General features: G+C 41.7%; 1 protein-coding gene across 1 annotated transcript; it reads left to right on the top strand.

Annotated features, from left to right (window-relative positions):
- Positions 1-691: 691 nt before the first annotated feature.
- Positions 692-17438, top strand: LOC124788843. The gene is made up of 2 exons (XM_047256126.1): positions 692-888; positions 16440-17438. Exons 1-2 carry the CDS (start codon positions 729-731, stop codon positions 16835-16837), a joined length of 558 nt encoding a protein of 185 aa, XP_047112082.1. The 5' UTR covers positions 692-728; the 3' UTR covers positions 16838-17438.
- Positions 17439-27958: the final 10520 nt, after the last annotated feature.

The raw sequence follows: 27958 nt of genomic DNA on the forward strand, positions 1-27958 counted from the left end.
AGGCAGACAGAAAGTGAAGATGTAGGCGCGTAGGGGAAAACGGAGTTCCTGCGACACTTTTCATTCCTCCATAAAACCCTTTCTCTCTTAAAGAGTAACACCCTGCTGGTCCCCACCCCCCCCCCTCGCCCATCCCTCCAGCGCCCACCGCATTGCTGGGGGTCCGAGCCGAAGGCACGCAGGATGCTGTACGGTGCGCGTCGCGTCGCTTCACGTCACGTGGTGGGGAAAGCTGGGCGGCCCGGCGCTGAGCGCTGCTCGGCGCGTCGGTGGGAGGGCGCGACCACGCGGCTCATAAAAAGGGAAGACGCCAGCCACCGATACGGTCACTCAGCTCCGACCGACTGGCGAACGTGAACGCGAGCACACTCACACGGCACGCCATGGGACCAGCGATGCGCTCACTGCTGCTGTTACTGTCGCTGGCCGCGGCGGCCTTCTCTGCCGCCGTGGTGCCGCCGGTGGCCGTCGAGGACAACGAGGTGGGCGTGGAGGGCCGCGGCGTCTCCGGAGGCGGCGACGGAGCCGGCTGGCGGCTGGCCGTCAAGGTGCTGGCCGACTGTACGGAGCGCGGGGACCTGGTCAGCTGTCTGGGGGTGAAGACGGCCGCCGCGCTCGTCCGCGCCGCCCGCATGTCCGACATCAAGCTGGCCGACGGCGTGTCGTTCGTGAGGACCGGCGCCGCCGACGACCGCGACGGCGGCCGGGCGCTCGCCTCCGAGGCCGACATGCAGAACGCCATAGACAGCCAGGAGCCGGCCAGCCGCACCGACAGGCTCGTCGACCTGATGATGGAGGCCACCGGCAGGTTCCTCAGGACGCACTCCCTGCAGTTCAAGCTGCCCGACGAGATCCCGGGACAGATCCAGCGCGCCCTGCAGGATGAAGGTGAGGCCACCAGCGTCGGTTTCTTCCTCAGTTTTTGTCTCAGATACTTTCAGTACTTTCTGCCTATTAACTCGTATACCTCGAATCGTTACTGCTGTTTTCAGTTTGCAATTTCTATGTTTCAGTACGGTACTATCAAACGAACCCTTCTTCTACTCAACTTCTTCCAGAAATTTCAGTTCTTAATAGCACCTCGTCAGCTATCCAATCTTCAGCGTTCTCCTCTAACACCGCATTTCAAAAGAGCTTCTATTCTCTTTTTTCCCGAAATGTTTTCGTCTACGTTTGAGTTTCATGTAAGGCTACATTCTAAAGAGCATCAAAAAATGTTCAACTGTGTGTGAAAGCTTATGGGACTTAACTGCTACGGTCGTCAGTCCTTAAGCGTACACATTACTTAACCTAAATTATCCTAATGACAAACACACGCCGGCCGGAGTGGCCGTGCGGTTCTAGGCGCTACAGCCTGGAACCGTGTGACCGAGATGGTCGCAGGTTCGAATCCTGCCTTGGGCACGGATGTGTGTGATGTCCTTAGGTTAGTTAGGTTTAAGTAGTTCTAAGTCCTAGGGGACTGATGACCTCAGAAGTTGAGTCCCATAGTGCTCAGAGCCATTTGAACCATTTGACAAACACAACACCCATGCCCGAGAGGACTCGAACCTCCGCCGGGACCAGCCGTACAGTCCATGACCGAGCGAGGTGGCGCAGTGGTTAGCACACTGGACTCGCATTCGGGAGGACGACGGTTCAATCCCGTCTCCGGCCATCCTGATTTAGGTTTTCCGTGATTTCCCTAAATCGTTTCAGGCAAATGCCGGGATGGTTCCTTTGAAAGGGCACGGCCGATTTCCTTCCCAATCCTTCCCTAACCCGAGCTTGCGCTACGTCTCTAATGACCTCGTTGTCGACGGGACGTTAAACACTAACCACCACCACCAGTCCATGACTGCAGTGCCCTAGACCGCTCGGCTAATACCGCGCGGCTAAAGGGCATCAAAAGTCGCTCATATTGGTTCTTTTTCAGAAAAAGACTTTTGTTGTTATTGGCAACCTGCGTTTTATATCCTTTTCACTTCCAGTAGCGTCAGTTATTTTTCTGTATAAATACCAAAACCCATTTACGATCCTTAGTGTTTTATATACTAATCTAATTCCGTCCGTATCGCTTAAGGGGCTACTTTCCATTACCCTAGCTGTACTTTTGTTGCTGTTCATCTTATAACATCATTTCAAGACCCTTTACATTCCGTACTCCTACTATTACTACTACTACTACTTCTACTACTTCTGCTTCTCTTGCATGTCTCTTGCTGTCTCTGAGAGAATCACAATGTTATTGGCATTAGAGAAACCTTAAATTTGCTAAATGACGTCATGTTTGCCTTCAGCTGTTACTACTTTGATTTTACTATTGTAATTTCTGCATTTATGTTCTCAAGAATCTACAAAGCGTAATACAACGTACCGGGATCAATATAACGTGAGATTAACAGTACGTGCAGACGTTTCTGCAATTTGTTAACAATAATATACTCATAAGATTTCTGGCATGCAGTTTGAGCACAGGTAACAACGTAACACGCACGCATATCCAAAAGCCACCAGTCCGAAATACATTATCGGACATGACATTTCATTTGAAGTGCTGTTACTGTTAGTGGACTATGTTAGCCACAACATGTTTACATACCTGAAATGTGTGCACTTCTGAGAGACTTGAGTCAATACCTGAAACAATTCTGGGGTCTGTTTCTTCATTGAGTATCTATTGCGTTTTTTTTTTTTTTTAAGGCACAAGAAATCTCAATTCAATTTAAATTTTTCATTTCTTCTCCAAGTTTTTTTAATTCCCTCTCAAGATTTCTTATTTTTTATTCCACGCTTTGTTAAATGATTAAATAAAATATGAGTAGGCCACAGTCCTGTCTCACTCCCCAGCCAGTACTTGCCTTTCATGTCTTTTGACTTTTAAGACTTGAGATTAGTTTCTGTACAAGTTAAAAATGATTTCTCAATCCCTATATTTAATACCTGCTAGCTTCAAAATTTCTAAGAATATGCACCAGTCACCTTTGTCTAAAAACACAAATGCTACAAACGCAGCTTAGGGTTTGCATATGCAGCCTAAAATAATAATACTTTTGAATCTCTTTACGTTATGCTAATGGCAGTACCTTCCTCGCCAAATTCATCGTGAAGTAGCAGAATAAAGTCAATCGTCAGCTGATGAAACCAATACGGAGCAATCCTCTCCGTACAGCTATGGCAGAAATGCGTTCCTGTCTTCCACAACTCGGTGCCGCTATGACTCACACCTGACCATGGATCACTGCTTATTGCGTATACGTGACATATATTCCTCAAACACTTCCACGATCGACCTGTATGGCGGATTACACTAAGGGAAACGTTGTCCCTGTGGCAGTGAAAATACACCCTACTAACTGTTGAGCCTAGAAACCCTAATTCTTCTGTAATTCCCGACAGTCCATAACACATTCGTCTTGCACCGATCATCGTTTCACGTTTTAAGTCAGTTGACTCGTTACGTGTTGTCACGTTCACTGTACACTCCTCTGCAACAGAATGCTTGGATATCGTTTCTACACTTTCGCCTTACGGACATATAACGGCAACATTCGGGTCTCATACACAGCTCATCTTCAAATGCGACAACCCTTCCCGTGACTTCTTGTTTCCCAGCAAGGTATGCAATTCATCCCGAGTGCTGACGTTGTAACATCCAAGATTCCGTTAGAAACGTGCTCATACTAATTACACGTACTTAATAATAATAATAATGTTCGGTGTTAATGGATGTTCAGTGTTTGTTTGGCATGATCGCAAACATCGTCCCGTAGTTTAATTGCTGTTTCTTGCCATCCACATTTGTGTTGAGAAATGTCCCATTCAGTGAAAAACTCTCATACTCTATTACAAACCGTAGTAAAAAGAGTTCCTTCAAATGTTATAGGCTTTAGCTGCTTGTTCTTCTGCTATAACTGTCGTTCCGCTGTGACACTGCATTTCATTTCCGGACACAGATGGAGCATATACTGTGGTTGTAAATGGTTTTGTTACCATTTCACCACGATACAGAACGTTGAAAACTCAGTACTGTCATCTGCTTTAGTTTGTATTGTACCTGCTGTAGAGTTAAATCGATATGAAATGCTATAAATTCTGTCAGAAGAAGCGTATAACGAACAAGGCCTGACAAGTATGACATTGCTGCTACCTAGGACAGCGACACCATACCCGTATAGACTGTTCCCGGTCTGGTTCAAATTCAAATGGTTCAAATGGCTCTGAGCACTATGGGACTTAACATCTATGGTCATCAGTCCCCTAGAACTTAGAACTACTTAAACCTAACTAACCTAAGGACATCACACACATCCGTGCCCGAGGCAGGATTCGAACCTGCGACCGTAGCAGTCGCGCGATTCCGGACTGAGCGCCTAGAACCGCGAGACCACCGCGGCCGGCCCCGGACTGGTATTAAAAATAAGAGCTGCTGCATATTTTGTTCAATAGTTATCAAACATAACACATTATTCAGCAAACACCAACGGACTCAGGGAAATAATACCATAACTGTGTCAATTATCTTTCTGTTACTACCAATCCAGTTGACTTTTTGGCCGATTCATAAAAAGAGGTAAATAATTTCATGATGTTAAGCTCTAAAATGACGAAGCAACGGAAAAGAGGCAATACTAGAGAAAGGATTTTAGAGGAGTTATTAGTCAAATGGGGTCCAAAAGGATCAAACTTTGGACCAAAAACAGGTTAAATCAGCCCAGTTTTCAATGCATCGTGGTCTACATGGACTCTACATTCAATACTGAACTGCCATTTAGTGTCCCCAGTACACTCACACCAGCAAGTTATTCACTTGGAATCGGAGAATATCGTTAAAGTACAAGTATCAAGGGGAAAAAAGAAATAAGTAGTTTTCCAGTATCATCATTGCGAGAAGTTGTCATTCAGGACACTTGCTGCGATCTTTCTTCAAGACGACGGTGATGCTTGTCTGACAACCCGACGAGATATGAAACTTCCTGGCAGATTGAAACTGTGTGCCGAACCGAGATTCGGACTCGCGACCTATGCCTTTCGCGAGAGGGTGCTGTACCATCTGAGCTACCCAAGGACGACTCATGCCCCCTCCTGACAGCTTTACTTCCGCCAGTACCTCTCTCACCTTCCAAACTTCGTAGAAGCTCTCCTGCAGGAGAGTTGCCCGCGAAAGGCATACGTCCCGAAATCGAGTCTCGGTACGGCACACAGTTTTAATCTGGCATGAAGTTTCATATCAGCGCACACTCCGCTGCAGAGTGAAAATTTCATTCTAGAAACCCGAGGAGATGTCATATGCAAAAGTTCCCGAGATCGGATGTTTATTCGTCTAAGTCGCTGGGTTACCTAAAGAAGACATGTCAGTAATAGGTACTGAGGTAGCTTTCACTTTTGTACGAATAGACAAGTATGACTGCAACATTTCGATGTATGCCGCACACCCGACCCTTTCTGATCAGACTGTTCTGCGTTGACCGCCTAAAACCAGACAATGCACAGCTCTCACGGGATGTGCCGCCCTCACAGGCAGCAGACGCGAAGGTCGAGTAGAAAGCCACGCTGGCGGTAAGTGCCCGCATGATTACCGAGCGGACGTGCGGAGGTGCAGCGCCCGAGCCGTAACGGGAACGCCTAATCGCGACGCAGGGTGGGGTCGCGACAATGAGCGCCGACCCACGCGCTCCGTCGTGACCCACAAGGCAGGCGGCACAGTTCCGCGGCAGGGGTGGCGTCTTCTCCGAAGCTCGCGTTTCGGCCAGCATCCGGCAGCGCCGCACCTCGGCCGCTTCTTGGAAGGCGATGAGCCGCGGATGCGAGCGTCCGGTGACGCCACCGGCCGGGACTTTCTCCCGCGAGGCCCGATGAAAGTGCCCTGCCCCCCTTCCACTGGCCGCGCCGGCTATCGTATTACCCGTGGCGCTGCGTGGGTCGTGACCGCGACTGGTTTTAGCCACATCTCGTATAGAGGCAGCGGTAACGAAATCGGCAGACGCGGCGGGGCACCAAGGCGTTGTGAAGCAGGGAGAACTCTCTACTTCAGTACGCTGATGTCATAAGAATTACAGCACCAGAAAAGATATCTAATGAAACATTATTTATTGTGCCCACATAGTATATTAAGAAGACTACATGATTCAGTTGATAGGTCATTTGCGGGTATACGGGCTGTGTCATTGACTCCACACAGCTGCCACCTATGATAGCAACGATGGCTATGAGGCGGCTGGAGAGACATATACGATTACGTCATCATTTGTATCTCTTGACGATACCACTCCGATTTTAGTGAACACCGTCGCGTCAAAAGTATCCGGACAAGTGTTTGTGAACACTGGTGAGGTTGGTGTCCAGCATTCGCCTCTATGGCGGCTTTGCTCGGAGCGCTTTCAGCGGGCTGTCTGTGGAAGAGTGGCAGCTTGCGCAAGAGTCGAAATCAGAGAAGGTAGTGATGGACGCTGGGGGCTGGAACAAAATCGACGATCTAACTCATCCCAAAGGTGATCTCTCAAGTTCTCTCGGTGCGAATGATCAGTAACGTGCTTCTGAGTGCTCTGCTGCGTTGTTGTTTCAATATTTTATGCACAGCACTTCGACCATTGTTGTTGAAGTCCAGGCAGCAAGTACAGGTAACAGATAAACTCGCAGCACATGGAAAGGACGGTCGGATCGGTTGTTGAAACAACAATTCGGCAGAACAACCAGAAGCACACCGTTAATACCAAAGGTGCTCCTTTGGGACCAGGTCTGGACTCAGTACAGATGAGTCCAATTCAGGAATGTTACTGTCAACAAATCATTTCCACAGGGATGTTGCATTATGACAGAGTGCATTGTCATGCTGAGCTCGGAGCTGCTCCTGCTCTTCTGTGCGCAGTATTTGATGATATAAAATGTGTTCATACCCTTCCGCATTCACTGGTCTGTTAATCACGAGGCGAACCACACCCTAACCAGGAAATACACCCGCACTCAGTAACACCACCTCCACCGTCGCTCACTGTTCGCACTATATGTAATGGCGGGTAACGTTCTAAGAGCATTCGCCAAACGCACTAATCCTTCCACCTCATTGCCACTGGATACACGTCATTCCAGTTCACTAGTTCATTCATCTACCGTCCAATAGCGTTGCTCTCTACACCAGCTCAAGCGTCGCTCAACATTGACAACAGAAACATGTGGCTTATGAGAAGCTGCTTGGCCATTGTGCTGGCTGGACTACAGGTAGCACATTTGAGCTCATGAGTGATTCCTTCCACTGATTTAATGGACTTTTTACAACCACCCTCCGCAATGCTCGACGGTTCCTGTCCATTACTACATGAAGTACGCCTGGTCTAGGTTTAGCTGTGATTTGTACATCACGTTTCCACTTCACAGTCACTTCATCAACAGTCTTCTTGGGCAGCTTTAGAATGGTTGAAATGTTATACCTCGATTTGTTCAAAATGTTCAAATGTGTGTGAATTCCTAAGTAACCAAACTGCCAAGGTCATCGGTCCCTAGACTTACACACTACTTAAACTAACTTAAAGTAACTTATGCTAAGAACAACATACACCCATTCCCGAGGGAGGACTCGAACCTCCGGCACCTCAAAACGCGCGGCCACTCCATGCGGCATCGACTTGTTACTCAGATGACATCCTATAACCAGATTCTAAGTAACTGAGCTCTCCTGTAGACCAAATATGCCGCTACTCATTCTCTGCTAACAACGCAGCAGTCCCCGTTTCTTTTTATATTCGCGGGTCTGCCTCTCATGACGTCTGACGATAGATTCTGCATTACGTAGTTGTGTCCGAATCAGATAGTGCAATAGGACATGTTTTAAGCGGGTCTAAAGATGGGCACTTCAGAAGGAAACAGATAGCCTGACGACAATTTTTGTTATCATGGATTGGAATTGTAATCCGTGCTGTTCCAACTCTGTGTCGGAATTCATCAACTTTAATCTCTGGAACTGGCTCTCTGTGGGTCAAATACCTGGAGAACATGCTGGCCAAGGGAACAGGCCAATACCCTGTGCACGGGAAACATGCGGTACTGCGTTATCTTTTTGAAAGTTAACGTTACGGAGACCTCGACGACAGATTACAGACATCAGATTTAACATGTCAGAAATAAAACGCCAACTGTCCAAATTACCGGTCTCCTAACTAGCGTGCCAAATGGTGCACCTGTATGACAGTGGCGAATGCAATATAGCGACGTTCATTCTCCTCAAACACTCCACATACAGGTACGCCCCTGTCAACGAATGACAACCCCACAGTACTGAAAAGATGCTGAAAACATAGGAAACAAACCACTTTAAAATGGAACTTTGAATAAATTCATGGGATGTAATCATATAAGTCATCTCAGTCGGAAGAGTCACGATTCGGCACTTAGTTTTTCACGAATCATTAGTACAGTACAAATCTACTCAGATGAAACATGGTCCCTACATCTTAATCCATTCCAAACCGTAACACTTTATATAGCCACCTTTTCTCAAGAGGTGATTCGTGCCCGGGCGAACAAAAATTTATCTCCGGACCGACGGTTTAAAATTGTGCCAGTGTGATATTTCTCAAGACATAGCTGCATATTACTTTGGTGGTTCAGTCATAATTTCATTTTCACATCACGAAGACGGTGTAAATTTTTAGTTAAGTGTACTAGGAGCCATTAAAGTAGACGTAGAGAGAATATGTCATCGACCTTACTGCGTTTCCATAGAGACATCCTCTCTACATTGCTTTAAAGACAAAATTAAAGATTTAATGCCTCCGTTTCCGTGTTTCTGTTCCCGTTCCACTCTACAGTTATGTACGTGTATTTCGTCAGCCATATCGTTCACATATCTTCCGTAAGGCAGTCATCCTGATCTCACCTGCATTGGACTATTGACAGAGAACGCAAAGTAGCTTCTTAGAGACGCACTTGGACGAAATATCTCGAAGGAAACGAAAATGTCGGCGAAATTTTATCATTAACAAAGCTCGCGATTTCACATTCTCGAAGGAGAAACGAAGAAAATGCTGAATGAACGTGCCATAGCTAACGACCTCATTGGAGGCAGAGCACAGCCTCGAACAGCACACGAATGGAAAGAAAATGGCCAACTTCCAAACATCCAGGCATTCACACTAAGCAGTTTCGGTAATTCAGAATAAATCTTGGTGATCGGATGAGGATATGAGCGCTTCGTGCCTTGATGGCGTAGCCATATTTTCCCATTAAGTATTCCTATAACTGTCACCCGTGGTCGGATTCGACCCCAGACTCTGAACCATGAACGTAGCTCTTGTAGGAGGGATTGACATTTGTTGCAGATATTTTTCTCCTAACCCGCCGAATGTAAGAAGAGGAACAACTTGCTGCTATGTAATAAATAAAATGTTTGTATCTTTACCAGTTATGAAGGTCTATCGTTTCAAAATCACTACAGCCGAAATAGCTGGTGAAATATGGAAGCATGAAAGTGTTCAGTACAGGTCTTTAAGGGTTTGTGTGAAATAACTTCCACACTTTTCGTGGTCACTTAGTGTACGCAGTTATTAAGGGAAATACTGATTGGTACTAAATTATAATGAGTAATGCTCGAATCGCTTCTTCTTTAAACTCTGAACCACCGGTGGTCATTAGGATGTTCTCACAAATTCGACGTAAGCTTGCTGATGATTAGACTCATTCCTTTCTTATCACCGAAATGAATTCTGCAGTATATTTCACTGGGCTGTGGTAAGTTGGCTTCATTCCAGATCTTGATTCTGCATTCCATTATCTCAGACCATCGTTAATGGTAGACTTGGGAGATAACAGCTAAGGGTATGCTGTTCAGCAGTTAAGGAATGGGCGGGATTAAACGTTGAAAACTTGAGAAAAAGAAAAAGACGGAGCGGACGGCGCCACAGTCAGCTGCCTCTCACGAAGCTGGTGCCTGGCTCGACAGGAGGTGTCGCCCTTCATCTGTTTAGCTAACGGCGTGAGAGCCCTCTGTGGACCCAGCGTCGACACGCGACCAGCACTTGTTTGCTTGGCCGTGACTCTCATCTCTCAGGAGTCGCTTCCTAACACCAAGTACCAACAACGCGTTGGGAAGTGATGTATAAAGAAGGACTGAGTGGTACTCCCAGCATCAATAAAGAAGGTGTGCGAATACCAGTGCTGAATCCTCAGCATATAAAGGAGTGAGCGTCTTCGTACCTTAATTACTGAGGTATTGCACTGGGAGTAGTGAAGTTCGTGATACACTCGTAAGAATGTCCGTATGGAGACCACCGTCTTGTTTGGACATGTGGAGTTGTCTATATCTTTGTCAGTAATTCGAGGTTCAGTGTTGACTAAATAGGCAAATAGTACATGTATTTCTAGAATTTTACTTCAGACAGATATATTTATGGTCCAAATGCGACTTTCAGTAATAGCACGACGCTGTGATTGTCTCTGACTACTGCCTTACTGAAGTTTACATTTTCATCGAAATTAGCTATTAGTTCTACTTTGCTTCCGTTGTTTTTTCTCGCCGTTCGAGGCTCTATTGTGAAACACTTACAAAAAATTTGTGGATATAAAGGACTGGTCATCGCTGGCCACTACTTTCTTCCATCTTCCGGGCAACATAGAATCCGGCGGCGGAAGAACTGAGAGTCTTTGGAGAGTTCTATGAATTGGTGCAATTTTGTACCTGTTCATGTGGCTGGAAGTGCTGGTCGGCCAGGTCTTGTTCCATTGATCGGAAAAGGTGATAGTCAGAGGGAGCAATGTCTGAACTATAGGGCATGTGGGATTGAACTTCCGTTTCCAACGTTTCCGATTACGTCTGTAGAGCACTGTCATGCCGAAAAATCACCTTCTTATTTCTTTCCCTGTGTTGTGTTCGTTTGTCTTTCGGTGCTCGGCTCACGAGCATAATTTTCTTTCGATAATGTTAGCCGCTGAGTGTTTCTGTAAGTTTCAGTAGAGTTGAAATTCTCTCTTCCACCGCTATTCCGGTCTTTGACGTCAAGATCACCGTCCTTGAAACCTTGAAACCATTCTCTGCACGCTCTTTCACTAGGAGATGACGAAAATTGGGCTCGTAAGTTGACACATTCAATCGAGAATAACTTTATGATGCACTGACAAGCCGACGATTAGTTTGACTGCGTTTCCTTTACAAGCAGTTAAGCTTATTACACGACACTTACGACCCACCATCTGCACCACCACTCGTCGCTTCCGCCATCTATTGCAAAACGGCAGAAGCAAAGTTGTTGAACTACTATGTTTTTAAGCTCACAGCCTTCATAAACCACCAGATTATTAGTTTCAAGAATCCAAGTTAGGAGCAGGTTACCTTACTTTTATATTGCAACGCTATTTCTTAATTTTGTGAGAAAATTTCAATATTTGTATTAGCTCACACATGTGATACAACACTGTCTCCTGAAGAACTTTGAGAAGACGTAAAGGTTCCTAAAATCTAGTACGAAACGCGTGTTCTTAAATGCTACGTTAAATTCACACGGCTCCCCCACAATTAATCATGTAATTACTCAAGTGTGGCAACTTCTTTTTCATAAAAATGTGTTAAAAGCGTTACTAATAACATTTTTAAGACTGGTTGTGAGTGCAGTTGTTGCTATTTTCTATTGTTGAACTCCTTTACATTCCTTTGTACAAGAGCAACGACCCGGACAGAGGAGAATGGACTGTAAAGCAATGAAAGAGGGACACGTGACAGAGGAGAATGCGTCTCGTTTTACGGGTCCTTTACAGCCTCATTTCCGGTAGTGAGGCATGTAAACGGCCAGCTCGATGACGTTACTTCTCTGGAAACCGTTAAACGTTTTGCGTCCAGCACGGAGTAAATGTTTGTCTATGAAGCTAGGCTCGGGTGTTAACTTCATGACTAACAGCGTATTTAGAAAGATATTCATACTCCAAGGTACTTCCAGTTTATGATAGTCTGCTTCCGGTTAAACTGTAAGAATACTGAGTACAGATAACATTCGCTACGTACTGCTTGTGGAACAGTTTTCTTTCTGAAGGTGCAAGGGTCGGATACAAAAACCAAATTCATTTCGGATGCGTGGTTCTCATCTTAAATATTGTTCTTCACAAGTATTCATAATTCTGTTATTGAATTTTTTTCACAAATCATTATTCGGTGTATATTGTGTATTTCTGGAGAAAATTATAAAATACTTGCTTCTTCGTCGAGGCTCAAAAGACCCAGTTGTTAGCACATTTTAGTTGTCAAATAAGTATATTTGTTGGTATTACTATTGTAGATCCATGAGAAAATGGAGCTGATTCCATGCAAAATGCATGTATTTATTTTATAACATTTCCTCGTAGTTCTTTACTTTGTTATCCGTATTTCCCCTCTCACTTCTGTTCATACATGTTATTCCAACTCGATATTTTGTACATATTCCGCTAGTGATAAACATTCTCGTCTCCATCGTTCACTTTGTACTCTCACTTGCTTTTATATCAGGTTCAAATCTCATTTTGTAGAGCTTATTCTGCGTACTAGTTAAGTGAATATGGACATAACGTCCAGTCTCAGCTGGTATTGTTTTCATTGCAGTGACGATACTGAACACTGCAACACACACCTAGCAGGATATTCTTTGGACATAGACCGTGGAAACCTGTTCTCATTTATTTAGAAATTTTCCTGTAGCTGCTCGCGTCCAATATAGTATCTCGGTATACTTCTAACTTTTAACGCATTTTTATTCTTACAATTACATTTTTCCAGCTATTGTCCACATTATATTGCCAACAGTTGAATGACCTCTACGAGATATCGTGGATGGGTGGAAGATATGTGTGACGGAGGCGTCACAGACCGTTACTGTCTGGTATTCCCTGTTTCTGTCGTCTCATGACGATGACGGACTGAAAACGGGAGCCCTCACAGTAAGACCGTGTTGACCCCTGCGTCTCCGATGCCCTGTAGTGTTACTGGATGAAGTTTCCAGACATAGTGCCGTATCTTCGATTTGTCCTCGAGGTAACCTCTGTAGCACCTAAAACTTTGTCTGTGTGAGTTTTGGTTTGAACTACTGAGTATATGACTTCCTTTGAAGATCCCATCTACGGGTATTCAGAGCATATCTGCAATGTAACACGTACTTGTGTTGTAACTCGTGGATTTACTGCTACTGTGGCGAGGAAGACTGAGGGCCGGTTTAAGAAACAAGCGACAGAAGCCGTTTCTTTGCGGCGCAAAGCTGTGAGGGACGCTCGAGCCGCCACCACTGTGGATTTTTTATGCAGGACGTATGAGAACTCGTAGCGGCCGTTTTGGGTCCCAAGCAGAGTGGGGAGGTAGGGGAGCGTCGAAGTGTAAAATCTTTGTACAGTGTGTATCATAACTGGTAATTATTGAAAGTGTACGAATGGAAAGGGCGGCGGCCTACCAGATATTCTCTCGAAATAGAACAGCGACGACTTTCTATAAGGGCACAGTACTTCTGTATTGCTAATCCTCGCTAAACGGCACAGATTGCTACTGATGAGCTCGAAATTCACATTATTAGAGTATAAAGAACATTGTTTATCTGGATATAGTCTGTATTCATTTGAAAACATAAATCACTGCCTAAATCTCTGATCTATGCCAGGAAGTCAAAGACCCGTTTTTGCAATCTGTGGAAGAAATGCTAGCTTTTTGTACGCATTTTCTTAGGACATATTTCACCAGAATGTAGAAGAAATGATTACGAGCGTTTTCTTTTCTTTTGATTATGTATCGAAATACTAGTATATTACACAAAAGAATTTTCCATTACAGTTAATAGTTTCTGAATTACATTCTGATGGTAGATACACAAAATTCCTTATATATTCTCAGGAGTTATTGCGCCGATTCAGCGGACAGCCAAAGATTTATAGGGCGTTTCATACATAACCAGACAGTTATTCGAACTCAGGCCCAAAATGCAAACCGTTAACGGAGGATAGAGTAATATACTCGTATCAGCTTTAGTGCTACCCCCGGTGTAAATCGAAGTGATGGGAAAGCGTCTTTAACTTCAAATAACAGGCTATGAGACCACTTTTTGCCTCTTGGAAATGGAGACATTAAGTCATCACTACACTAAAGGTACAGTAAAGAAACTCTGTTTTAGCGATTCCACTTTTACAGTTGTAACTACACTCCTTGATAATTCACATTTATCTGTTTAGAAAACGTAAGAAATCTATGACACCACACAATCTCCATAACCATAAGTCTCAATAAAACTCACATGATTAAGAATGTTCCGGTGTTTCTGCATACTTCTCACCAAAGCTTGATTGCAAAGCTTAATTGTGGTCTGTATCACATGAAGAAATGCATGACTATGCAAATCAAGGTAGCATTAGACCAGAACCACTAGTGCCAAACGAAGGAATGCTTCAAAAACGTGCAATGATATAGCGATGTGAACGAAAACCAGGCTTAAGATACCACCATAGATGATGTTTTTGTTTCAATGAAAGGAAACGCGTTGGGTGAGAAGAACATGGTTTTTGTTGTAGTTGCAAAGGCGAATTTAAAATGTCTTCAATAAATATAAAGCATCTCTGGATACTATGGCCACAAAAATGTATAAATAAAGATTAGAAGCACGAACACCAATTAATGGATATATTGGATGTAATAAGTGAAAATGAAAAGATTAGTGAAGATAGGAGATGACAGCGGAGAGCATGAAAACTGGTTGGAAGGCTGATGAAATTAAAATATCCTTCGTCGTACTATGAGTTAAAACCACGAATTATATTTCAGCGCTCCATTGATGTTAAAGTCATCGAGGAGGGCGGAACCTAGAGCCCCAGCAATTGATGGGTCCGTAGGGAGGGGAGCTACACTAAAAAGAACCACTTCTCTGCTTTCGCACTTCCACATTTTTAATACATGATTATATCACCTGATGCAGTTGCTTCAAAAGTGTCATTATCACCTTGACATCAAATAAGAACACATTCATCTCCGTTAATCTTCCATCTCCTCCTTTTTCTGTAGTTTGTCTGCTGATATTACTCCATATTGTGTACCTTCTGATATTCTGAATGTCGTCGACGCTGTAATATCTCTTCCTCAAATGCTTCAAAAGCTCCAAAACTCTGGAAGGAAACTAGCAGTCATTGCTACAGTTCTTCATATGCCTCCTACCCATTTGTTCACAAATACAGAAGAATCAAAATGACATTCTCTAAAAGCACTCGGACCACCAATGATTTGCTGCTGAGCATGTACACCCGTTACTTCAATAGCAACGTCTTTCATATTCCTGTAAAAACGGTGGTAGTAATAACGATGAGAGAAACGTTCCTCAGCCTGTCGTTCCTCATGTGATCTCCTCAATTGGATAGATATTTTTTAATTTACATGAAGTGATTCGGAAAAATTACAAAATCTTCACTCTCCTGACTTCTAAGCCTCTTAACTTATAGCAAAAGCGTTCCAACTAGCCATCCAAACAAGTATACTCCACAGGTAACTGGACAAGGTAGTTGGAATCCATTCGAGCAATTGTTTCTTTTGGGAAATGGCCAGATTGTAGTGCATTACTTCCTACACAACAGTAAGGAAAGGTGGGCTACAGAGTGGTGTAGCTGCCGTCGTAGGGAAGGTGAACAGGAGCACATATGTTTAGCGAACTTGAAAATATAGTTAACAGAAGTTTTAATTAACTTGTAGCTTTGTCCAAGCATTGCCAAGAAACTTTACAAAAGAACAAACAGCCATGAAGTCTAGCTATTACAATAAGTAAACTAAAGTGCATCATGCAGTGTGAGGCTCCTTCTACTAATGCACGAACGAACTTTCTAAGGCTGACTGAGACCGAAGGCTGGCGAAGACTAACTGAGATTGTGCCGCGTAGCTACCACCTGCCATGTGATACCAGTGCCACTGACCAGGTGGCACATATCATTGGATCCGCTGGGTGCCCTCGTGACCGCTGTCGGTGTGTGTCAGAAACGTGCGTTTCCATTATCTATTGTGACACTGCGCGAAGGGGAGTACCGATCTGTGATACTACACAGGTCATTATGGAATTTTTGCTTTAGATAACTCCACCGTATGTTGGCCAAATGCGTGAACTGGTGTTGCAAATCTACATCATCCAAAGTAGATCTCCTGGCTACAAAGGCTCTCAATTAGTACGTTTAAAATTTAGTGTCCACTGTATCCCAGTTAAACACCCTATCAGTTAAACAACTTGTCAAGCTACATAGGTAACTTGACAAGATAGTTGGGAACTATCTGACTAACTGGTTGTCCTACTAAATAGCATAACTTTTATGGAATTTGATCATTAACTAACTGCCTGGTTTATATCAAAATTAAGGGTATATCACAATTAGTCATACTGACATTTAGGCAGCATGAGCAACCGTTAAATATGTATTCATCTCAGTTTCAATTTTCATAAGCGATGGGAAATTATGAAATTAGGGCACAAGCTAACTGCAGCGTTTACTGTCCGCAGGCCGTGGTAAGAAGAAGAAGCTGTTGAAGGCTCTGCTGCCCATCCTGTTGGGAGTGGGCGCCAAGATGTTGCTGTTGGTACCCCTGGGTCTGTTGGTGGTGGGTGTGTTGGCGTTCAAGGCGCTCATCGTGAGCAAGATCGCGCTCGTCCTGGGGGCCGTGCTGGCGGTGCAGAAATTCCTGCGCGGCGGCTCTGGCGGCAGCGGCGGCGGCTGGGCCGGCGCTGGAGCGTCCGGAGGTGGCTGGAGCAGCGCGCCGGCCGCAGTCGGCTCCGGCTGGAGCGCTGGAGGAGCGTCCAGCGGACCCGGGGGCGCGCCCGGCGGCTGGGGCCGCAGCCTGGAGGGCGACGCGCAGGAGATCGCATACAGCGCGCACGCGCCGCGCCCGCACCAGGACTAGCGCCCTCTCCACCTCCTCCTCAATCCCCCTAACTTATTCGTTATTTATCGCCGAGTGCCTGCTGTGTGACTGCACTGAGTCTTTCAAGTGGACACAATCCATTCAGTAGACAGCTATTATTTTGGATCACTACGTTGTAACAATACTTAGGAAGTACGTAATTACAAAAGAAATCTTATTATTAATACAATTATGTAAAAAATACACCTAGAGTCTCCAGCTATGTCACGCGAACTTCTCATGCGTTACTTATAGCAACTGTTTCATAGATCGCTATAGATACAATACCATTTCGCCACTGAACAGTTCAATAGGTATCAGAAACGATTTGGGAAACAATAAACGTGACATACGAGAATCACCTCACTCCATTAATCAGTGACACTTTGCATCGTATCTCAATTCACGCACTATTTTCGCTTGAAATATGTATAATTACTGGGACTGATGAACGAAAAGAGGAAAAATTTTCCTTCAGCAACCGGCCACAAAGAAGACTGTCCGAATGTTATGTTTATAGACCATCTGTATGAAGTCCATTCTACCTTTATGATAGCTGTAGGAGTGTATTTCATATGTAGTCCTCTCTTAACACTGTTTAAGAATTGTCCTAAATATACTTTCATGATGAATCCCAAGGATTCAGTGTAACAAATACTTTGTTGTGTTATCAAGTGTAATTGTTGATACTGTAATAAAGTTTTTTAATAGAAAATCTGGCACTTAGATAGTTTAAGTATTACATACATTAATTTCTCTGTTGCTGTACACCTTTTCCTTATTTATCCTTCATAGATTTCCACAAAAGAATGCTTACTCGTAGAGACGGATTTTGCTGAACGATATTACCTGCAGATGAACGTAAAATCATTAAAAGTAACATCTTATCATACAGGATGCTAGTTTGTCGAAGATGTCAAATAAGAAGAGTATTTTTGGTGTTCTCTGTGACAAAAATTCGCTGAAGATATTTTGCAGAAACAAGGCCCATGTGGTAATAAACTGTTAACTGCTCCTCGTTGCCACTGGAAAACACCGCCATCAACAATGAAAGGAACAATTTTCACAATGCCAGATATTCCTCCTATCAAACAGTAAAAATAAAAATGAATAGCTCCTAATAGAACACCAGTCAGGAACACATCTACAAGTAGCAATACAGCGTCACTGGTTCAATACGTTCACAAGACATTGGTTCTCAGACTTTGCTGATGACTATATTGCCTCCATTATCTGCTTCAGCACAAACATCAGGTCATTTTTAATTTTACTTGAACTGGGAGATATGACCTTGCTAAATTACCGTGAAGTTTAACGAATCTCAAAGGACTTTTCATTTTGTACCTTGCTCTCATATTTACAAGTCTTTCTGGATTTTTCCTTTACTGGGCCATGTGTTGTGGGGAGGAACCACATACTCAAACGAATGAGCTAGATGGTAATATGAACCTTAACGACACACAAATATAATTCACTACAGTTTCGTAAATGAATATTATTGGACTGCAGCATAACCAAAGAAAACAACTGGTAGCATTTCACCTTATACAGGAGGGTTGTAACCACAACTACCTGATCACCTCATATCACATAAATAAGCTAGCTACAGATCATTACTGCTAACCCTGAACAGAGCACCAATGAACAACACATGACTACAAAGAAGAACTAAGGAAAATAAAGCACATAGCACTGGAGAATAGCTGCAATACAAAGACAGTACTGAAAATAAACAAAATACAAAAATATATAGAAAAAATTACATTATCAGCCAGACGTAACACAATGCACATAAAATCAGCAGACGTCGGCACACGTAACAAAATCACACAGAGAACAGACAATATCAAAATGACAGAGGCGTAACACGACATACCAACCAACAACACAATAGATAAGAACTTGCCGCATTAACCACTCCTACATATAACCACCTGACTTAAACTGTTGTTCATCTTTGTATGTGAGCCGCAAATATATGAGCTGTACAGCCAGATTTTCAGAACATCTCAGAACATTAAAACGTGCGAGTAATATTCCCACTAAACATTCACTAATTACCTAACACCACATACAACAAATGTGAAAATTGACTTGTCTGCTCGCCTGACACCAGTTCCATATCACTTCCAGTGCTTCATAGCGGCGAGTTTGCTGTTTTAAAAGGTTGACTAATGTCTTCACAGGTGACTTGAAAGTCCCGGCATACACTAGTTGTCATGGGTCCCATCAGGCAGACGCACCGCTTCGGTTTGGGAGCAGGGCCTCGGTCGTGTGGAGTGGAGGTCCAGATGACGCCAGCCAGCAGCGAAGCCCTGCAAACGGAATGCGCATGCGCGACCCGCTCCGGTAACCCTGTTGGCCCGTGGCGCGGCCTGCTGACCCTCTGGGCCGAAATGTGGACCTGCCGAGCGTGGGAGTGCGGCTGTGCCAAGGAATTTGTTTCTCCCCAATTCTAGAAATTATCCCCTCTCTAGTTGTTGTCGAACTGTAACGGTGTACCACGAAGAGGCAACGGATGAAGCCGCCTGTTGTGAGTGAAATACTTACAGCTACGATAAGAGATGCACATGTCATCGGTACGGTAAATTGCGAAGCAGACGTAGTAGGTTTGAATTCTGACAGTAATTGCAGTTTTAGTCACAGATATTTGGGAAGAGAGGGACTATGGGTGCTTGCTGATTACCAGCCTGGATGAAACCGTTTTAGGTCCCAACGGCATTAAACGGAGTCAGGAAATTTGAAGTTCTCGATTGGAATACGCCGTTGGACGAGTACGGTAAGTCTAAGGGGGGAGGTGGGGTATTATGTATTATATATTTTCCATTTTTCATTTACTGATGTCCATTATGTAATTAAGAATCGAACATTTCATAGAAACAGGACATTAACAAACTGACCATCTCAAGAAATATGCAGACAGTGTAAAGTTTTGATGTAAGAAAAAAGAGAAAAATGCTTACTTAGTTGTTACGTTTTACTTGTTAACATATCCTGCCAATATGTTTCTTTTGTAACTTATTTTTACGTCGACACGAAAATGGCATTTCCTGCCAAAACTAGTCTTCAATAAAGCATTATTTATTACAAAAAGCTTATAACGGTAGTATGAATTTCTTCATTTCATGTTGGATCTTGTCATAAGACTGATGTCTAAATCCAAATCACGGAATTGTTCTGCCCGCCTAAAAGACGTTTGAATTTTATTGACAAACACGTTTCGTTGCCGTGTTTCGTCTAGAATGTGAGAAAATTTGGTGACCAAACTTTCCTATCATCTGACCTTGGACCAATGTCTTGAGTTACACTCCACAGGTCTCTGCAGTGTATTGTGCATTGTAGCCATCCAGTGATGTCATCCATAGGATGGGATCGTTCAATTTGGCCCTGCCTCGGCATTACTACACATTGTTGTCGAATATTTTACGTTTCCTGTATTCTCATAGTCCTCATTCATATAACACAGATACAGCACGACTTTACAGAAACACACCATTACTTCCAGAACAAAGGTATATCATTTGATATCGAACGATAAGAAAAGAATGTCTTTCTCTTTGGAAAACAAATTTTTTATGGAAACATTTTCTCCTTTTTTTCTCGTATGTTACCTACATGCATCTTTCAAGTTGCACATAGCAACTGCTGGAATGATTTCCAGAATAAAAATTCCTTTGACGACATTACAATCAACTAATTGTATGAATGCCACTATCCACTTAAATGAGACTGAAATATGGAAGCAAGAGAGCAGTTTGCCTAGATGTAGGGGCTCTAGCCTTATGCCCTGATGACATCATCGAACAACAACCCCTTTGCTCTTTGCCACCACGCTCTCCAGTCACTCAAAGCACAGTATTAAAAAACAGCATTAATAAAAAAATAAATAAAAGAAAAATACGAAATGGTTGAACTAGCCTAGTTGTAGTTCGTAACATTATCCTCCATTCTCCTGCTTTCCAGCAATCACACTACACTGTTAAAATGAGGTGCAAAAATTGTAACAAGTAACATTATCTTCGTAATATTTGTGTGCACTAACATTCTTCTGATTTAATATTAAAATGATGCATAAAAATGACGCCAAGGTCAAATGGATGCATTAGTCAGTATAGCCACTTTACATCCAGCAGTTGCATCAGCAACACATCCTTTCTTTTCAGAACATATTATTAGAATCCTGACGAGTACAGTACCCTGATATATTCTGAATAGACAAGACAGGTTGCTGCCACTACTTCGTAGGTATGACGGTAATCCTGACTGATCGAAACATGTCTCTAATTAAAAATGTGTAAATGACACTGAACAATAAATAAGAAATATCTTAAATATGCATTATTCACTTGAATGTCAAAGATATTTAGACACATGTTTGTATCTCTGGTGCAATAATAAAATGATGCTTAAATTTGGCACTAAACTGTATTATATCCGCGACGTTTACTTACATTGCATAAATACACACACACACACACACACACACACACACACACACACACACAGGCACACGCGCACACACACACACACACACACACACACACACACACACACACATATAAAAACACAAACACAAGCGCATATACGAGCGCGATTTCACACACATACACACACACACACACACACACACACACACACACACACACACACATACACTACATAACGTAACACATCCATCCAACCCTTATTCTACCATCAGAGGTCAGCAATTTAGTCGCCAATAATCTAAAAGGCCCAATTGCACAAGAGGACCCGAATTATTTATCCAAACCTTACGTTTCCACTATTTCCACATCCGAAACACAACGTCCCTGAATTGTGTGAAATCACATTAAAGTTATGTAAACAATTTTTCATCACTAACTACAAAAACTCCAAAAAATCGAATTCAGAGTAGCTCACTAGTCTCATCTGTGAAGTTCATCAGAAGCAGTATAACATTTGCTATGGAATGTTGTAGCAAGTATGAAACATATTCTCCATAAATATTTAAAATCCAATGCTCTCTTATACAGTTAACTAACGATATAATAATACATAGTTGTTGAATATGAGTTTCACTTTAAATAATTTTCCACAAAGATTCAACTGCTAGTTTATGTCCTTTTTGCCTGTCTTCGCCAATACATGGCTGCAGAAGTAAAGACTGCTGTGGCACAGTGTAAGACGCAACGGTGGCTCAGATTAATATGTAATGCTTGTAAAATGTCGCAATATTCGAAAATTCGCAATATTCTAAAAGTCTGTAAAAATGCATCAGCAAGACAAAACCGTGCAATGTTTATGTCGAGGATCACAATGACAATGTCAGGTATCACAGTGTTATTAATCACATATATTCGTAAAACTGGTGCCTAATACGTGATTTTGAGCACTGAAGAATGGTACTGGAATGCCTTAACACATATGGTTTACAGAAATTAAGCAGTTGATATCTAAATTTAGGCCACACGGTTCGAAACTAACATGATGCGGCTAGTCAAGCACACAAATTAATATGCTTTGTGAATGTAACTGACGTTAACGTTTCCCACCATCAATTTAGGACAAGGGCAAAGATAATATATCGTTAGAAAAATCTTATTGAGTGTATTGATTGGCAGTTACTACAAATGATTGGACCTAGTCAAGATTAAGTAAGAAACAAACAGCTGCAGTCGAATCTACAGATCTCTAAACTGTGTATCTGTCAGAAGTTAAGGTCTCTAAAATATTTACAGACTGTGTTTCCTATAATTACTCATTAAATAACGCCAGCATGTAATAAAAATATGCAGTCTAAAACACCACACCCCCACACAACATAGCCAACCAACCTTTTTGGATGGGAGAAAGAAATCATTTTATTACAGTCTATCACACTGGAGAAAGATTCCTATGTTTATGCACACACACACACACACACACAAAGACCAAAGACGGTGACAGAGGTGTAACATATCAAAAGTCGACACAGAGTCGATATATTGAAAGTAATTTTTTTAATAAAATTATTTATCATTTATCAAGCATAGAAATAAGGACACAAAAGCAAGTTACAAGTAAAATTACGCATTTGTACGAAAATAAAGTTCTGTTTATTCTTGCAACACACACACACACACACACACACACACACACACACACACAAAGACCAAAGATGCTAACGGTGGTGTAACATTTCGCGAAACTCGACACAGAGTCGATATATTGAAAGTAATTTCTTTGATAAAATTATTTATCATTTATCAAGCATAAAAATAAGCACACAAAAGCAGGTTACAAGTAAAATTACACATTTGTACGAAAATAAAGTTCTGTTTTTTCCTTGACATAATAACGCTTTTGCACATTTTTAACCACAATGGACCATAAAATTAAATGTTTCCAACTCTTATCATTTTATATTACTTGTTAAAATGTATATATCTTGCATATTGGTACTGCTTATACACACTTTTAGGTTAACCAGCAATTGGAATAATAATTTCGGTGCTGCACCGCACTTCGCAAGCTCTGTGGTCCTCAAATTAAATATTTCCACACATAAATTGACTGTATTAATTATTTAAATACACTGGCTTGCTTACTGTTACGACCAAAGTAAATTACAAGTTAGTGGACGATTGTAGTTTGCTCTTTGTACCACACATTAATTATATCTAATTACATAAAAATTGGTTACAAAAACACACACATGAGCACAACTGCAGATCTAACATGCGGCTTTAAATGCTCCAAGAATTAACGAAGTAAACAGTGGCAACATTTTATGCTAGTAAATAGCAGTTATATGTCGCTTCATTAACTTACGCTGTATAGGTGAGACTCAATGTTTCCACATGAAACTTAACGGTCTTTCATTTTATTTTCCACATCAAGTAATAATCGATGCTTGCTGTAAGTTCCTTCACAATATAAATTATTTCATTATCATGCGATTATTGCTCACCACATCCGAAGCCAGCATGAAGACTAATAGCGCAACCAGTTCGGTTGGGTCGACATCTGCCGGCGATTTGTTGGATAATGTCTCCCAGTAATGAACGTCATAATAATCGTCCTTTTCCTCTTCTTCCTTGCTGTAGTACAATGATCAGTTGAGAATTATGTTCATTGTTTAGAATGACAATAAGTGGAGAATGATGCTCAGCAAAGAGTAGTGGTCAGTGGAGAATGACAGTCAATGGACAATGATGGGCAATAGAAAATGATGATCAATGGAAATGATGGTCAGTAGAGAATATAGTCAATGGTAGATGATGATCAATGGAGAAAGATGGTTAATGGAGAATGATGGACAATAGGGATAATAATGGTCAATGAAAAATGACATTCAGCAGAGGAGAATGATGATCAGTGAGAGTGATGATCTGTGGAGAAGGATGGTCCATGGAATGTTATGGCCAGTGGAGAATGATGTTCAACGAAGAATGGTGGTCAGTGGAGAATTATGGTCAGTGAGGAATTATTGTCTTGAAAGACTGATTATCAGTGGAGAGTTAAAATCGGTGGGAAATGATGGTCAGTGGAGAAAGCCAATGGGTAATGATGGTGAGAGGACAATTATTGTAATTGGTAAGTTACTGTCAGTGGAGAAAGGTGTTCAGTATAGAATGATAGATCAAGGAGGATTAATGTCAATGGAGATCGATGGTATGTTGAGAATTATTGTCAGTTTAGAGTTATTGTCAGTGGAGAATGATTGTCAGTGGAGAATAATGTTCAATCACAATTGTTGCTCAATGGAGAATTGTGACCAATGGAGAGTAATGCTCAATGGAGACTTATAGTCAGTTGAGAAAGATGCTTAGAGTACAGGGCGACTTTCATAATCCACTGTCTTTAAAATTCTTCATAAGCAACTATCCAGGGCTTATTTTGAGGCTGTGTAATTAATAATATGTTAACAGAAGGCAATTATTGTGAACTTTAGTACAGCTACAACAAACTTACTGAAATATATCTCTTAATATAATTTCGTTCATTATTGTGAAGCATGGTCAGTTTATAGATTGACTAACGCTACGCAGGGAAAGAATGTTGTTATTTATTTTTCCAAACATAGGATTCATAGAGGTTTCTTTTCATGATACTCATGATACCACAATATATTACACATTTCATTGGTGAAAACATTGTCATTGCAAATATTTGTACGTTGTTTGGATGTCGGATTTCGTGTGATATTTCGAACAAATGATAACGTTTTGATCCAGTTCACTATGATATACTTTCCTGAGCATAAAATTTTACTTCGTTGTGGTTAGTGTTAAAGTACATATGCTTTGGGGGTGATGTTTCTTGGAAATGAGAAAAAGTAAGAGGAGGACTTAAAGAAAAAAATTCCAGATGAATCCTCTCCTAACCACATGCTGTTTGACACAAGGTAAGGAATTCTGGGTAATCACATCTCCACAGATTTCCCACTCAGCTGTCGATAATAGCATGTTCTATGCTTCCACATCTGTCTCATTATCTAATCAGTAACTTTCATCCCTCTGATTTATACACTAACGTAAATATTCATACATTACAGAGAAAGATTGTTAGGGGAGAATAAGGGACTACAGTTTTCCCCAGATCTTGACTTCATAAGTATCAACTCAATTTGCGTATCACAACTTGCTGGAAAAAATCTCAAGTTTTTTAGCCGACATCATGATAAGACTTGGACATCCGTGCATGTACACTGATGCAATATTCAAGCTTCTCTTGTTTAACTGAATGACGACGTATGGGTCATTCGTTACTGTTTGTTGCGATTTTTTGTGGCGTAATCTGCTGATTATCCTCACAATGGCAACATGGAGTTTTCGAATTTGCCATTATGTCTAGAAAAAGGTGCCAGCGTCCCATACTAAGACACCAAAGAAATTATTTTCTTCCTTATACGACACTAAAAGCTATGTCATTCACAACAGAAATTTTAAGAAATGTTTTCAAAATAAACTGGTTTTTAAAGGGCTTCATTTAATTTTTAGAGGTCCGTACCTCGGTGTTAAAAACGTAAATCTTATAAGACCACTTTGTTGTCTGCTTTCTGTCAGACTTTTAAGAACCCTTTTTCTAAGGAACGAGTGGACGTATGAAGTACACATTTATGGCACATATTAAGGTCTATGGTCCCTTGGAGGTGTAAAAATTTTAGGGTTCTAAATAAATTCATTCAAAAGATATGGCCATTCGTGTCACATATTCTGATACTCGAAGACTCACTCATCAAAATTTGTAGGGCACTTCCCATTTGGACAGAATCATGAAATTTGGCAAGAAGCAAGGCTTCACAGTACAAGTAAATGGAATAATGTGAAACTGTTAATTTTTAATTATATCACACGATAAATACTTCCTTTGTCAATTTTTATCGCACTTCAAACTTGAAATTAAAACAATTCTCGAAAGTTTTGAAATCTATGGGACGAATATCTTGGCAGTATCAATGTCGATAAAAGGTAAGAATCGTCAGTGACCTGGATTCGCGAAATGGATTAGCTGCCTGTATACTTAGTCTTGTACGGAACCCTCAGGGCGTCGAGTCCATCTCGCACCTGGTCAATGTCTTCATCGCTTAGGCAAGCTTCCTGGATTAAGCCGTACAATGAGACTAATGCATAAAACCGTGTTAGTGTAAGCAATGAGTTCGAGAAGAAATTTCAAAGTAGTCAATAATTGGAAAAACCACAGAAAAAGTGTGAAAGATTCTGAACAAAAGCCTAGCGGTACCCTGGGAAGACAGATATGGGGTAGCTGCATTAATTACCAAATCAAATTTCCGGTGGAGCATTATTTTTAACGAAAATTTGATAACGATTGACTTAACTAGACTTAATAGAGACATTGATGAACCCATTGCAGTAGGACTGGCCGTTTTAAATATTTACGAAATGCTTCTTCTTGACTTTCATTCTGCCCACACGCCCTAGATCTACCTACCACAGAAACGTCTGAGGTGCTGGGAATCGAAATTAGCTTCTAAGGGACTGGAGGCAGTGAAGCTAACTACTTGGCTACAGCTTATGGTATATATAAGGAAAATAGTGACGATGAATAAAACCCTGTCTCTCTCTTTCTCCCTGTAATGCCTACTTTAAAGAGAAAATAACATTATAACGTTTAATACAGAGGGATTGGAAGCTGTAACGTTGATAGTAGTTAGTCAACGACGTTCTAATATGTTACAGAAGGGATGAAAAGAATGCAGTTTCCGCAATAGTCTAACAACAGAGGATGCCAATGAATTTATCTACAAGATGAGGTTAATACCTTAGCATGAGGTTACCGATATGTCTGACTGACTTTGATATCAGACAAGTTTCAGACATGAGACTAATATTGGTAGTTCCCTGTACATTTTAACCACTAGGTTAGATCTGCTCACGTTCGTGTTTTTGCAACCAATTATTATATATATATATATATATATATATATATATATATATATATATATATATATATATATATATATATATATACTAAGATGGTATCTGTTCTTTCGGACTTGGTTAGAGGTTTTGTAGAGTTCCGTAATTATACTTGCGTTTTACGAAGATCAGTCTGTATGTGTGGGCTTTTGTACTCCATTAGTGATAGATAATTCTATTAAAGATTTTAACTTTCGAAATATCGACTCTGACAATGCAGTTGTTGTTGTAGGTATGCAAATAAACAAAGCAGTCATTTTTTAATGTGAGATATACGTCGTCGTAAGACATCTTCTTCCTTCCATCTTAAAATCATGTTTCACTGTAAGTGATAAAGACGCCGTCTTCCTTTCTCCTTAACATCACGTTTGGCTGTGTAGTACAGGATTGTGATGTTTTGTATTGCATTTTTGATTACCTTTTGTTGTTATTCAGTCTTGGTTGTAGGAAATGCAGTCCACATTTCCCACTGGTAAACGTTTTAGAAAGCCATATTTCAATTGGTGGTAATAGAACTTAGGTGATGACAGTAAACAGCAACAGACTGAACAGTCTTAAAGTATTTAGGTACTGTAAAAACGCTTAAGTATTTCATTAGGGTCTCACAGCTTGAATATGCCTAAATAATTACATTTATATTACTATTTATTTGTGTATTCGCCTAGTATTTTAGCCTTCTCAGGTCAGTTTCGGTTTTTTAGGCCTGAGTTTAAGAGTA

This window comes from Schistocerca piceifrons, chromosome 3, assembly GCF_021461385.2.
Source record: "Schistocerca piceifrons isolate TAMUIC-IGC-003096 chromosome 3, iqSchPice1.1, whole genome shotgun sequence".
Classification (NCBI taxonomy): domain Eukaryota; kingdom Metazoa; phylum Arthropoda; class Insecta; order Orthoptera; family Acrididae; genus Schistocerca; species Schistocerca piceifrons.

Bases quoted from the DNA above. Each gene is read 5' to 3' on its own strand.
- LOC124788843 (XM_047256126.1), top strand. From the start codon at position 729: ATGCAGAACGCCATAGACAGCCAGGAGCCGGCCAGCCGCACCGACAGG. The intron at 889-16,439 runs GTGAGGCCACCA...TACTGTCCGCAG, and splicing joins GCGCGCCCTGCAGGATGAAG to GCCGTGGTAAGAAGAAGAAG.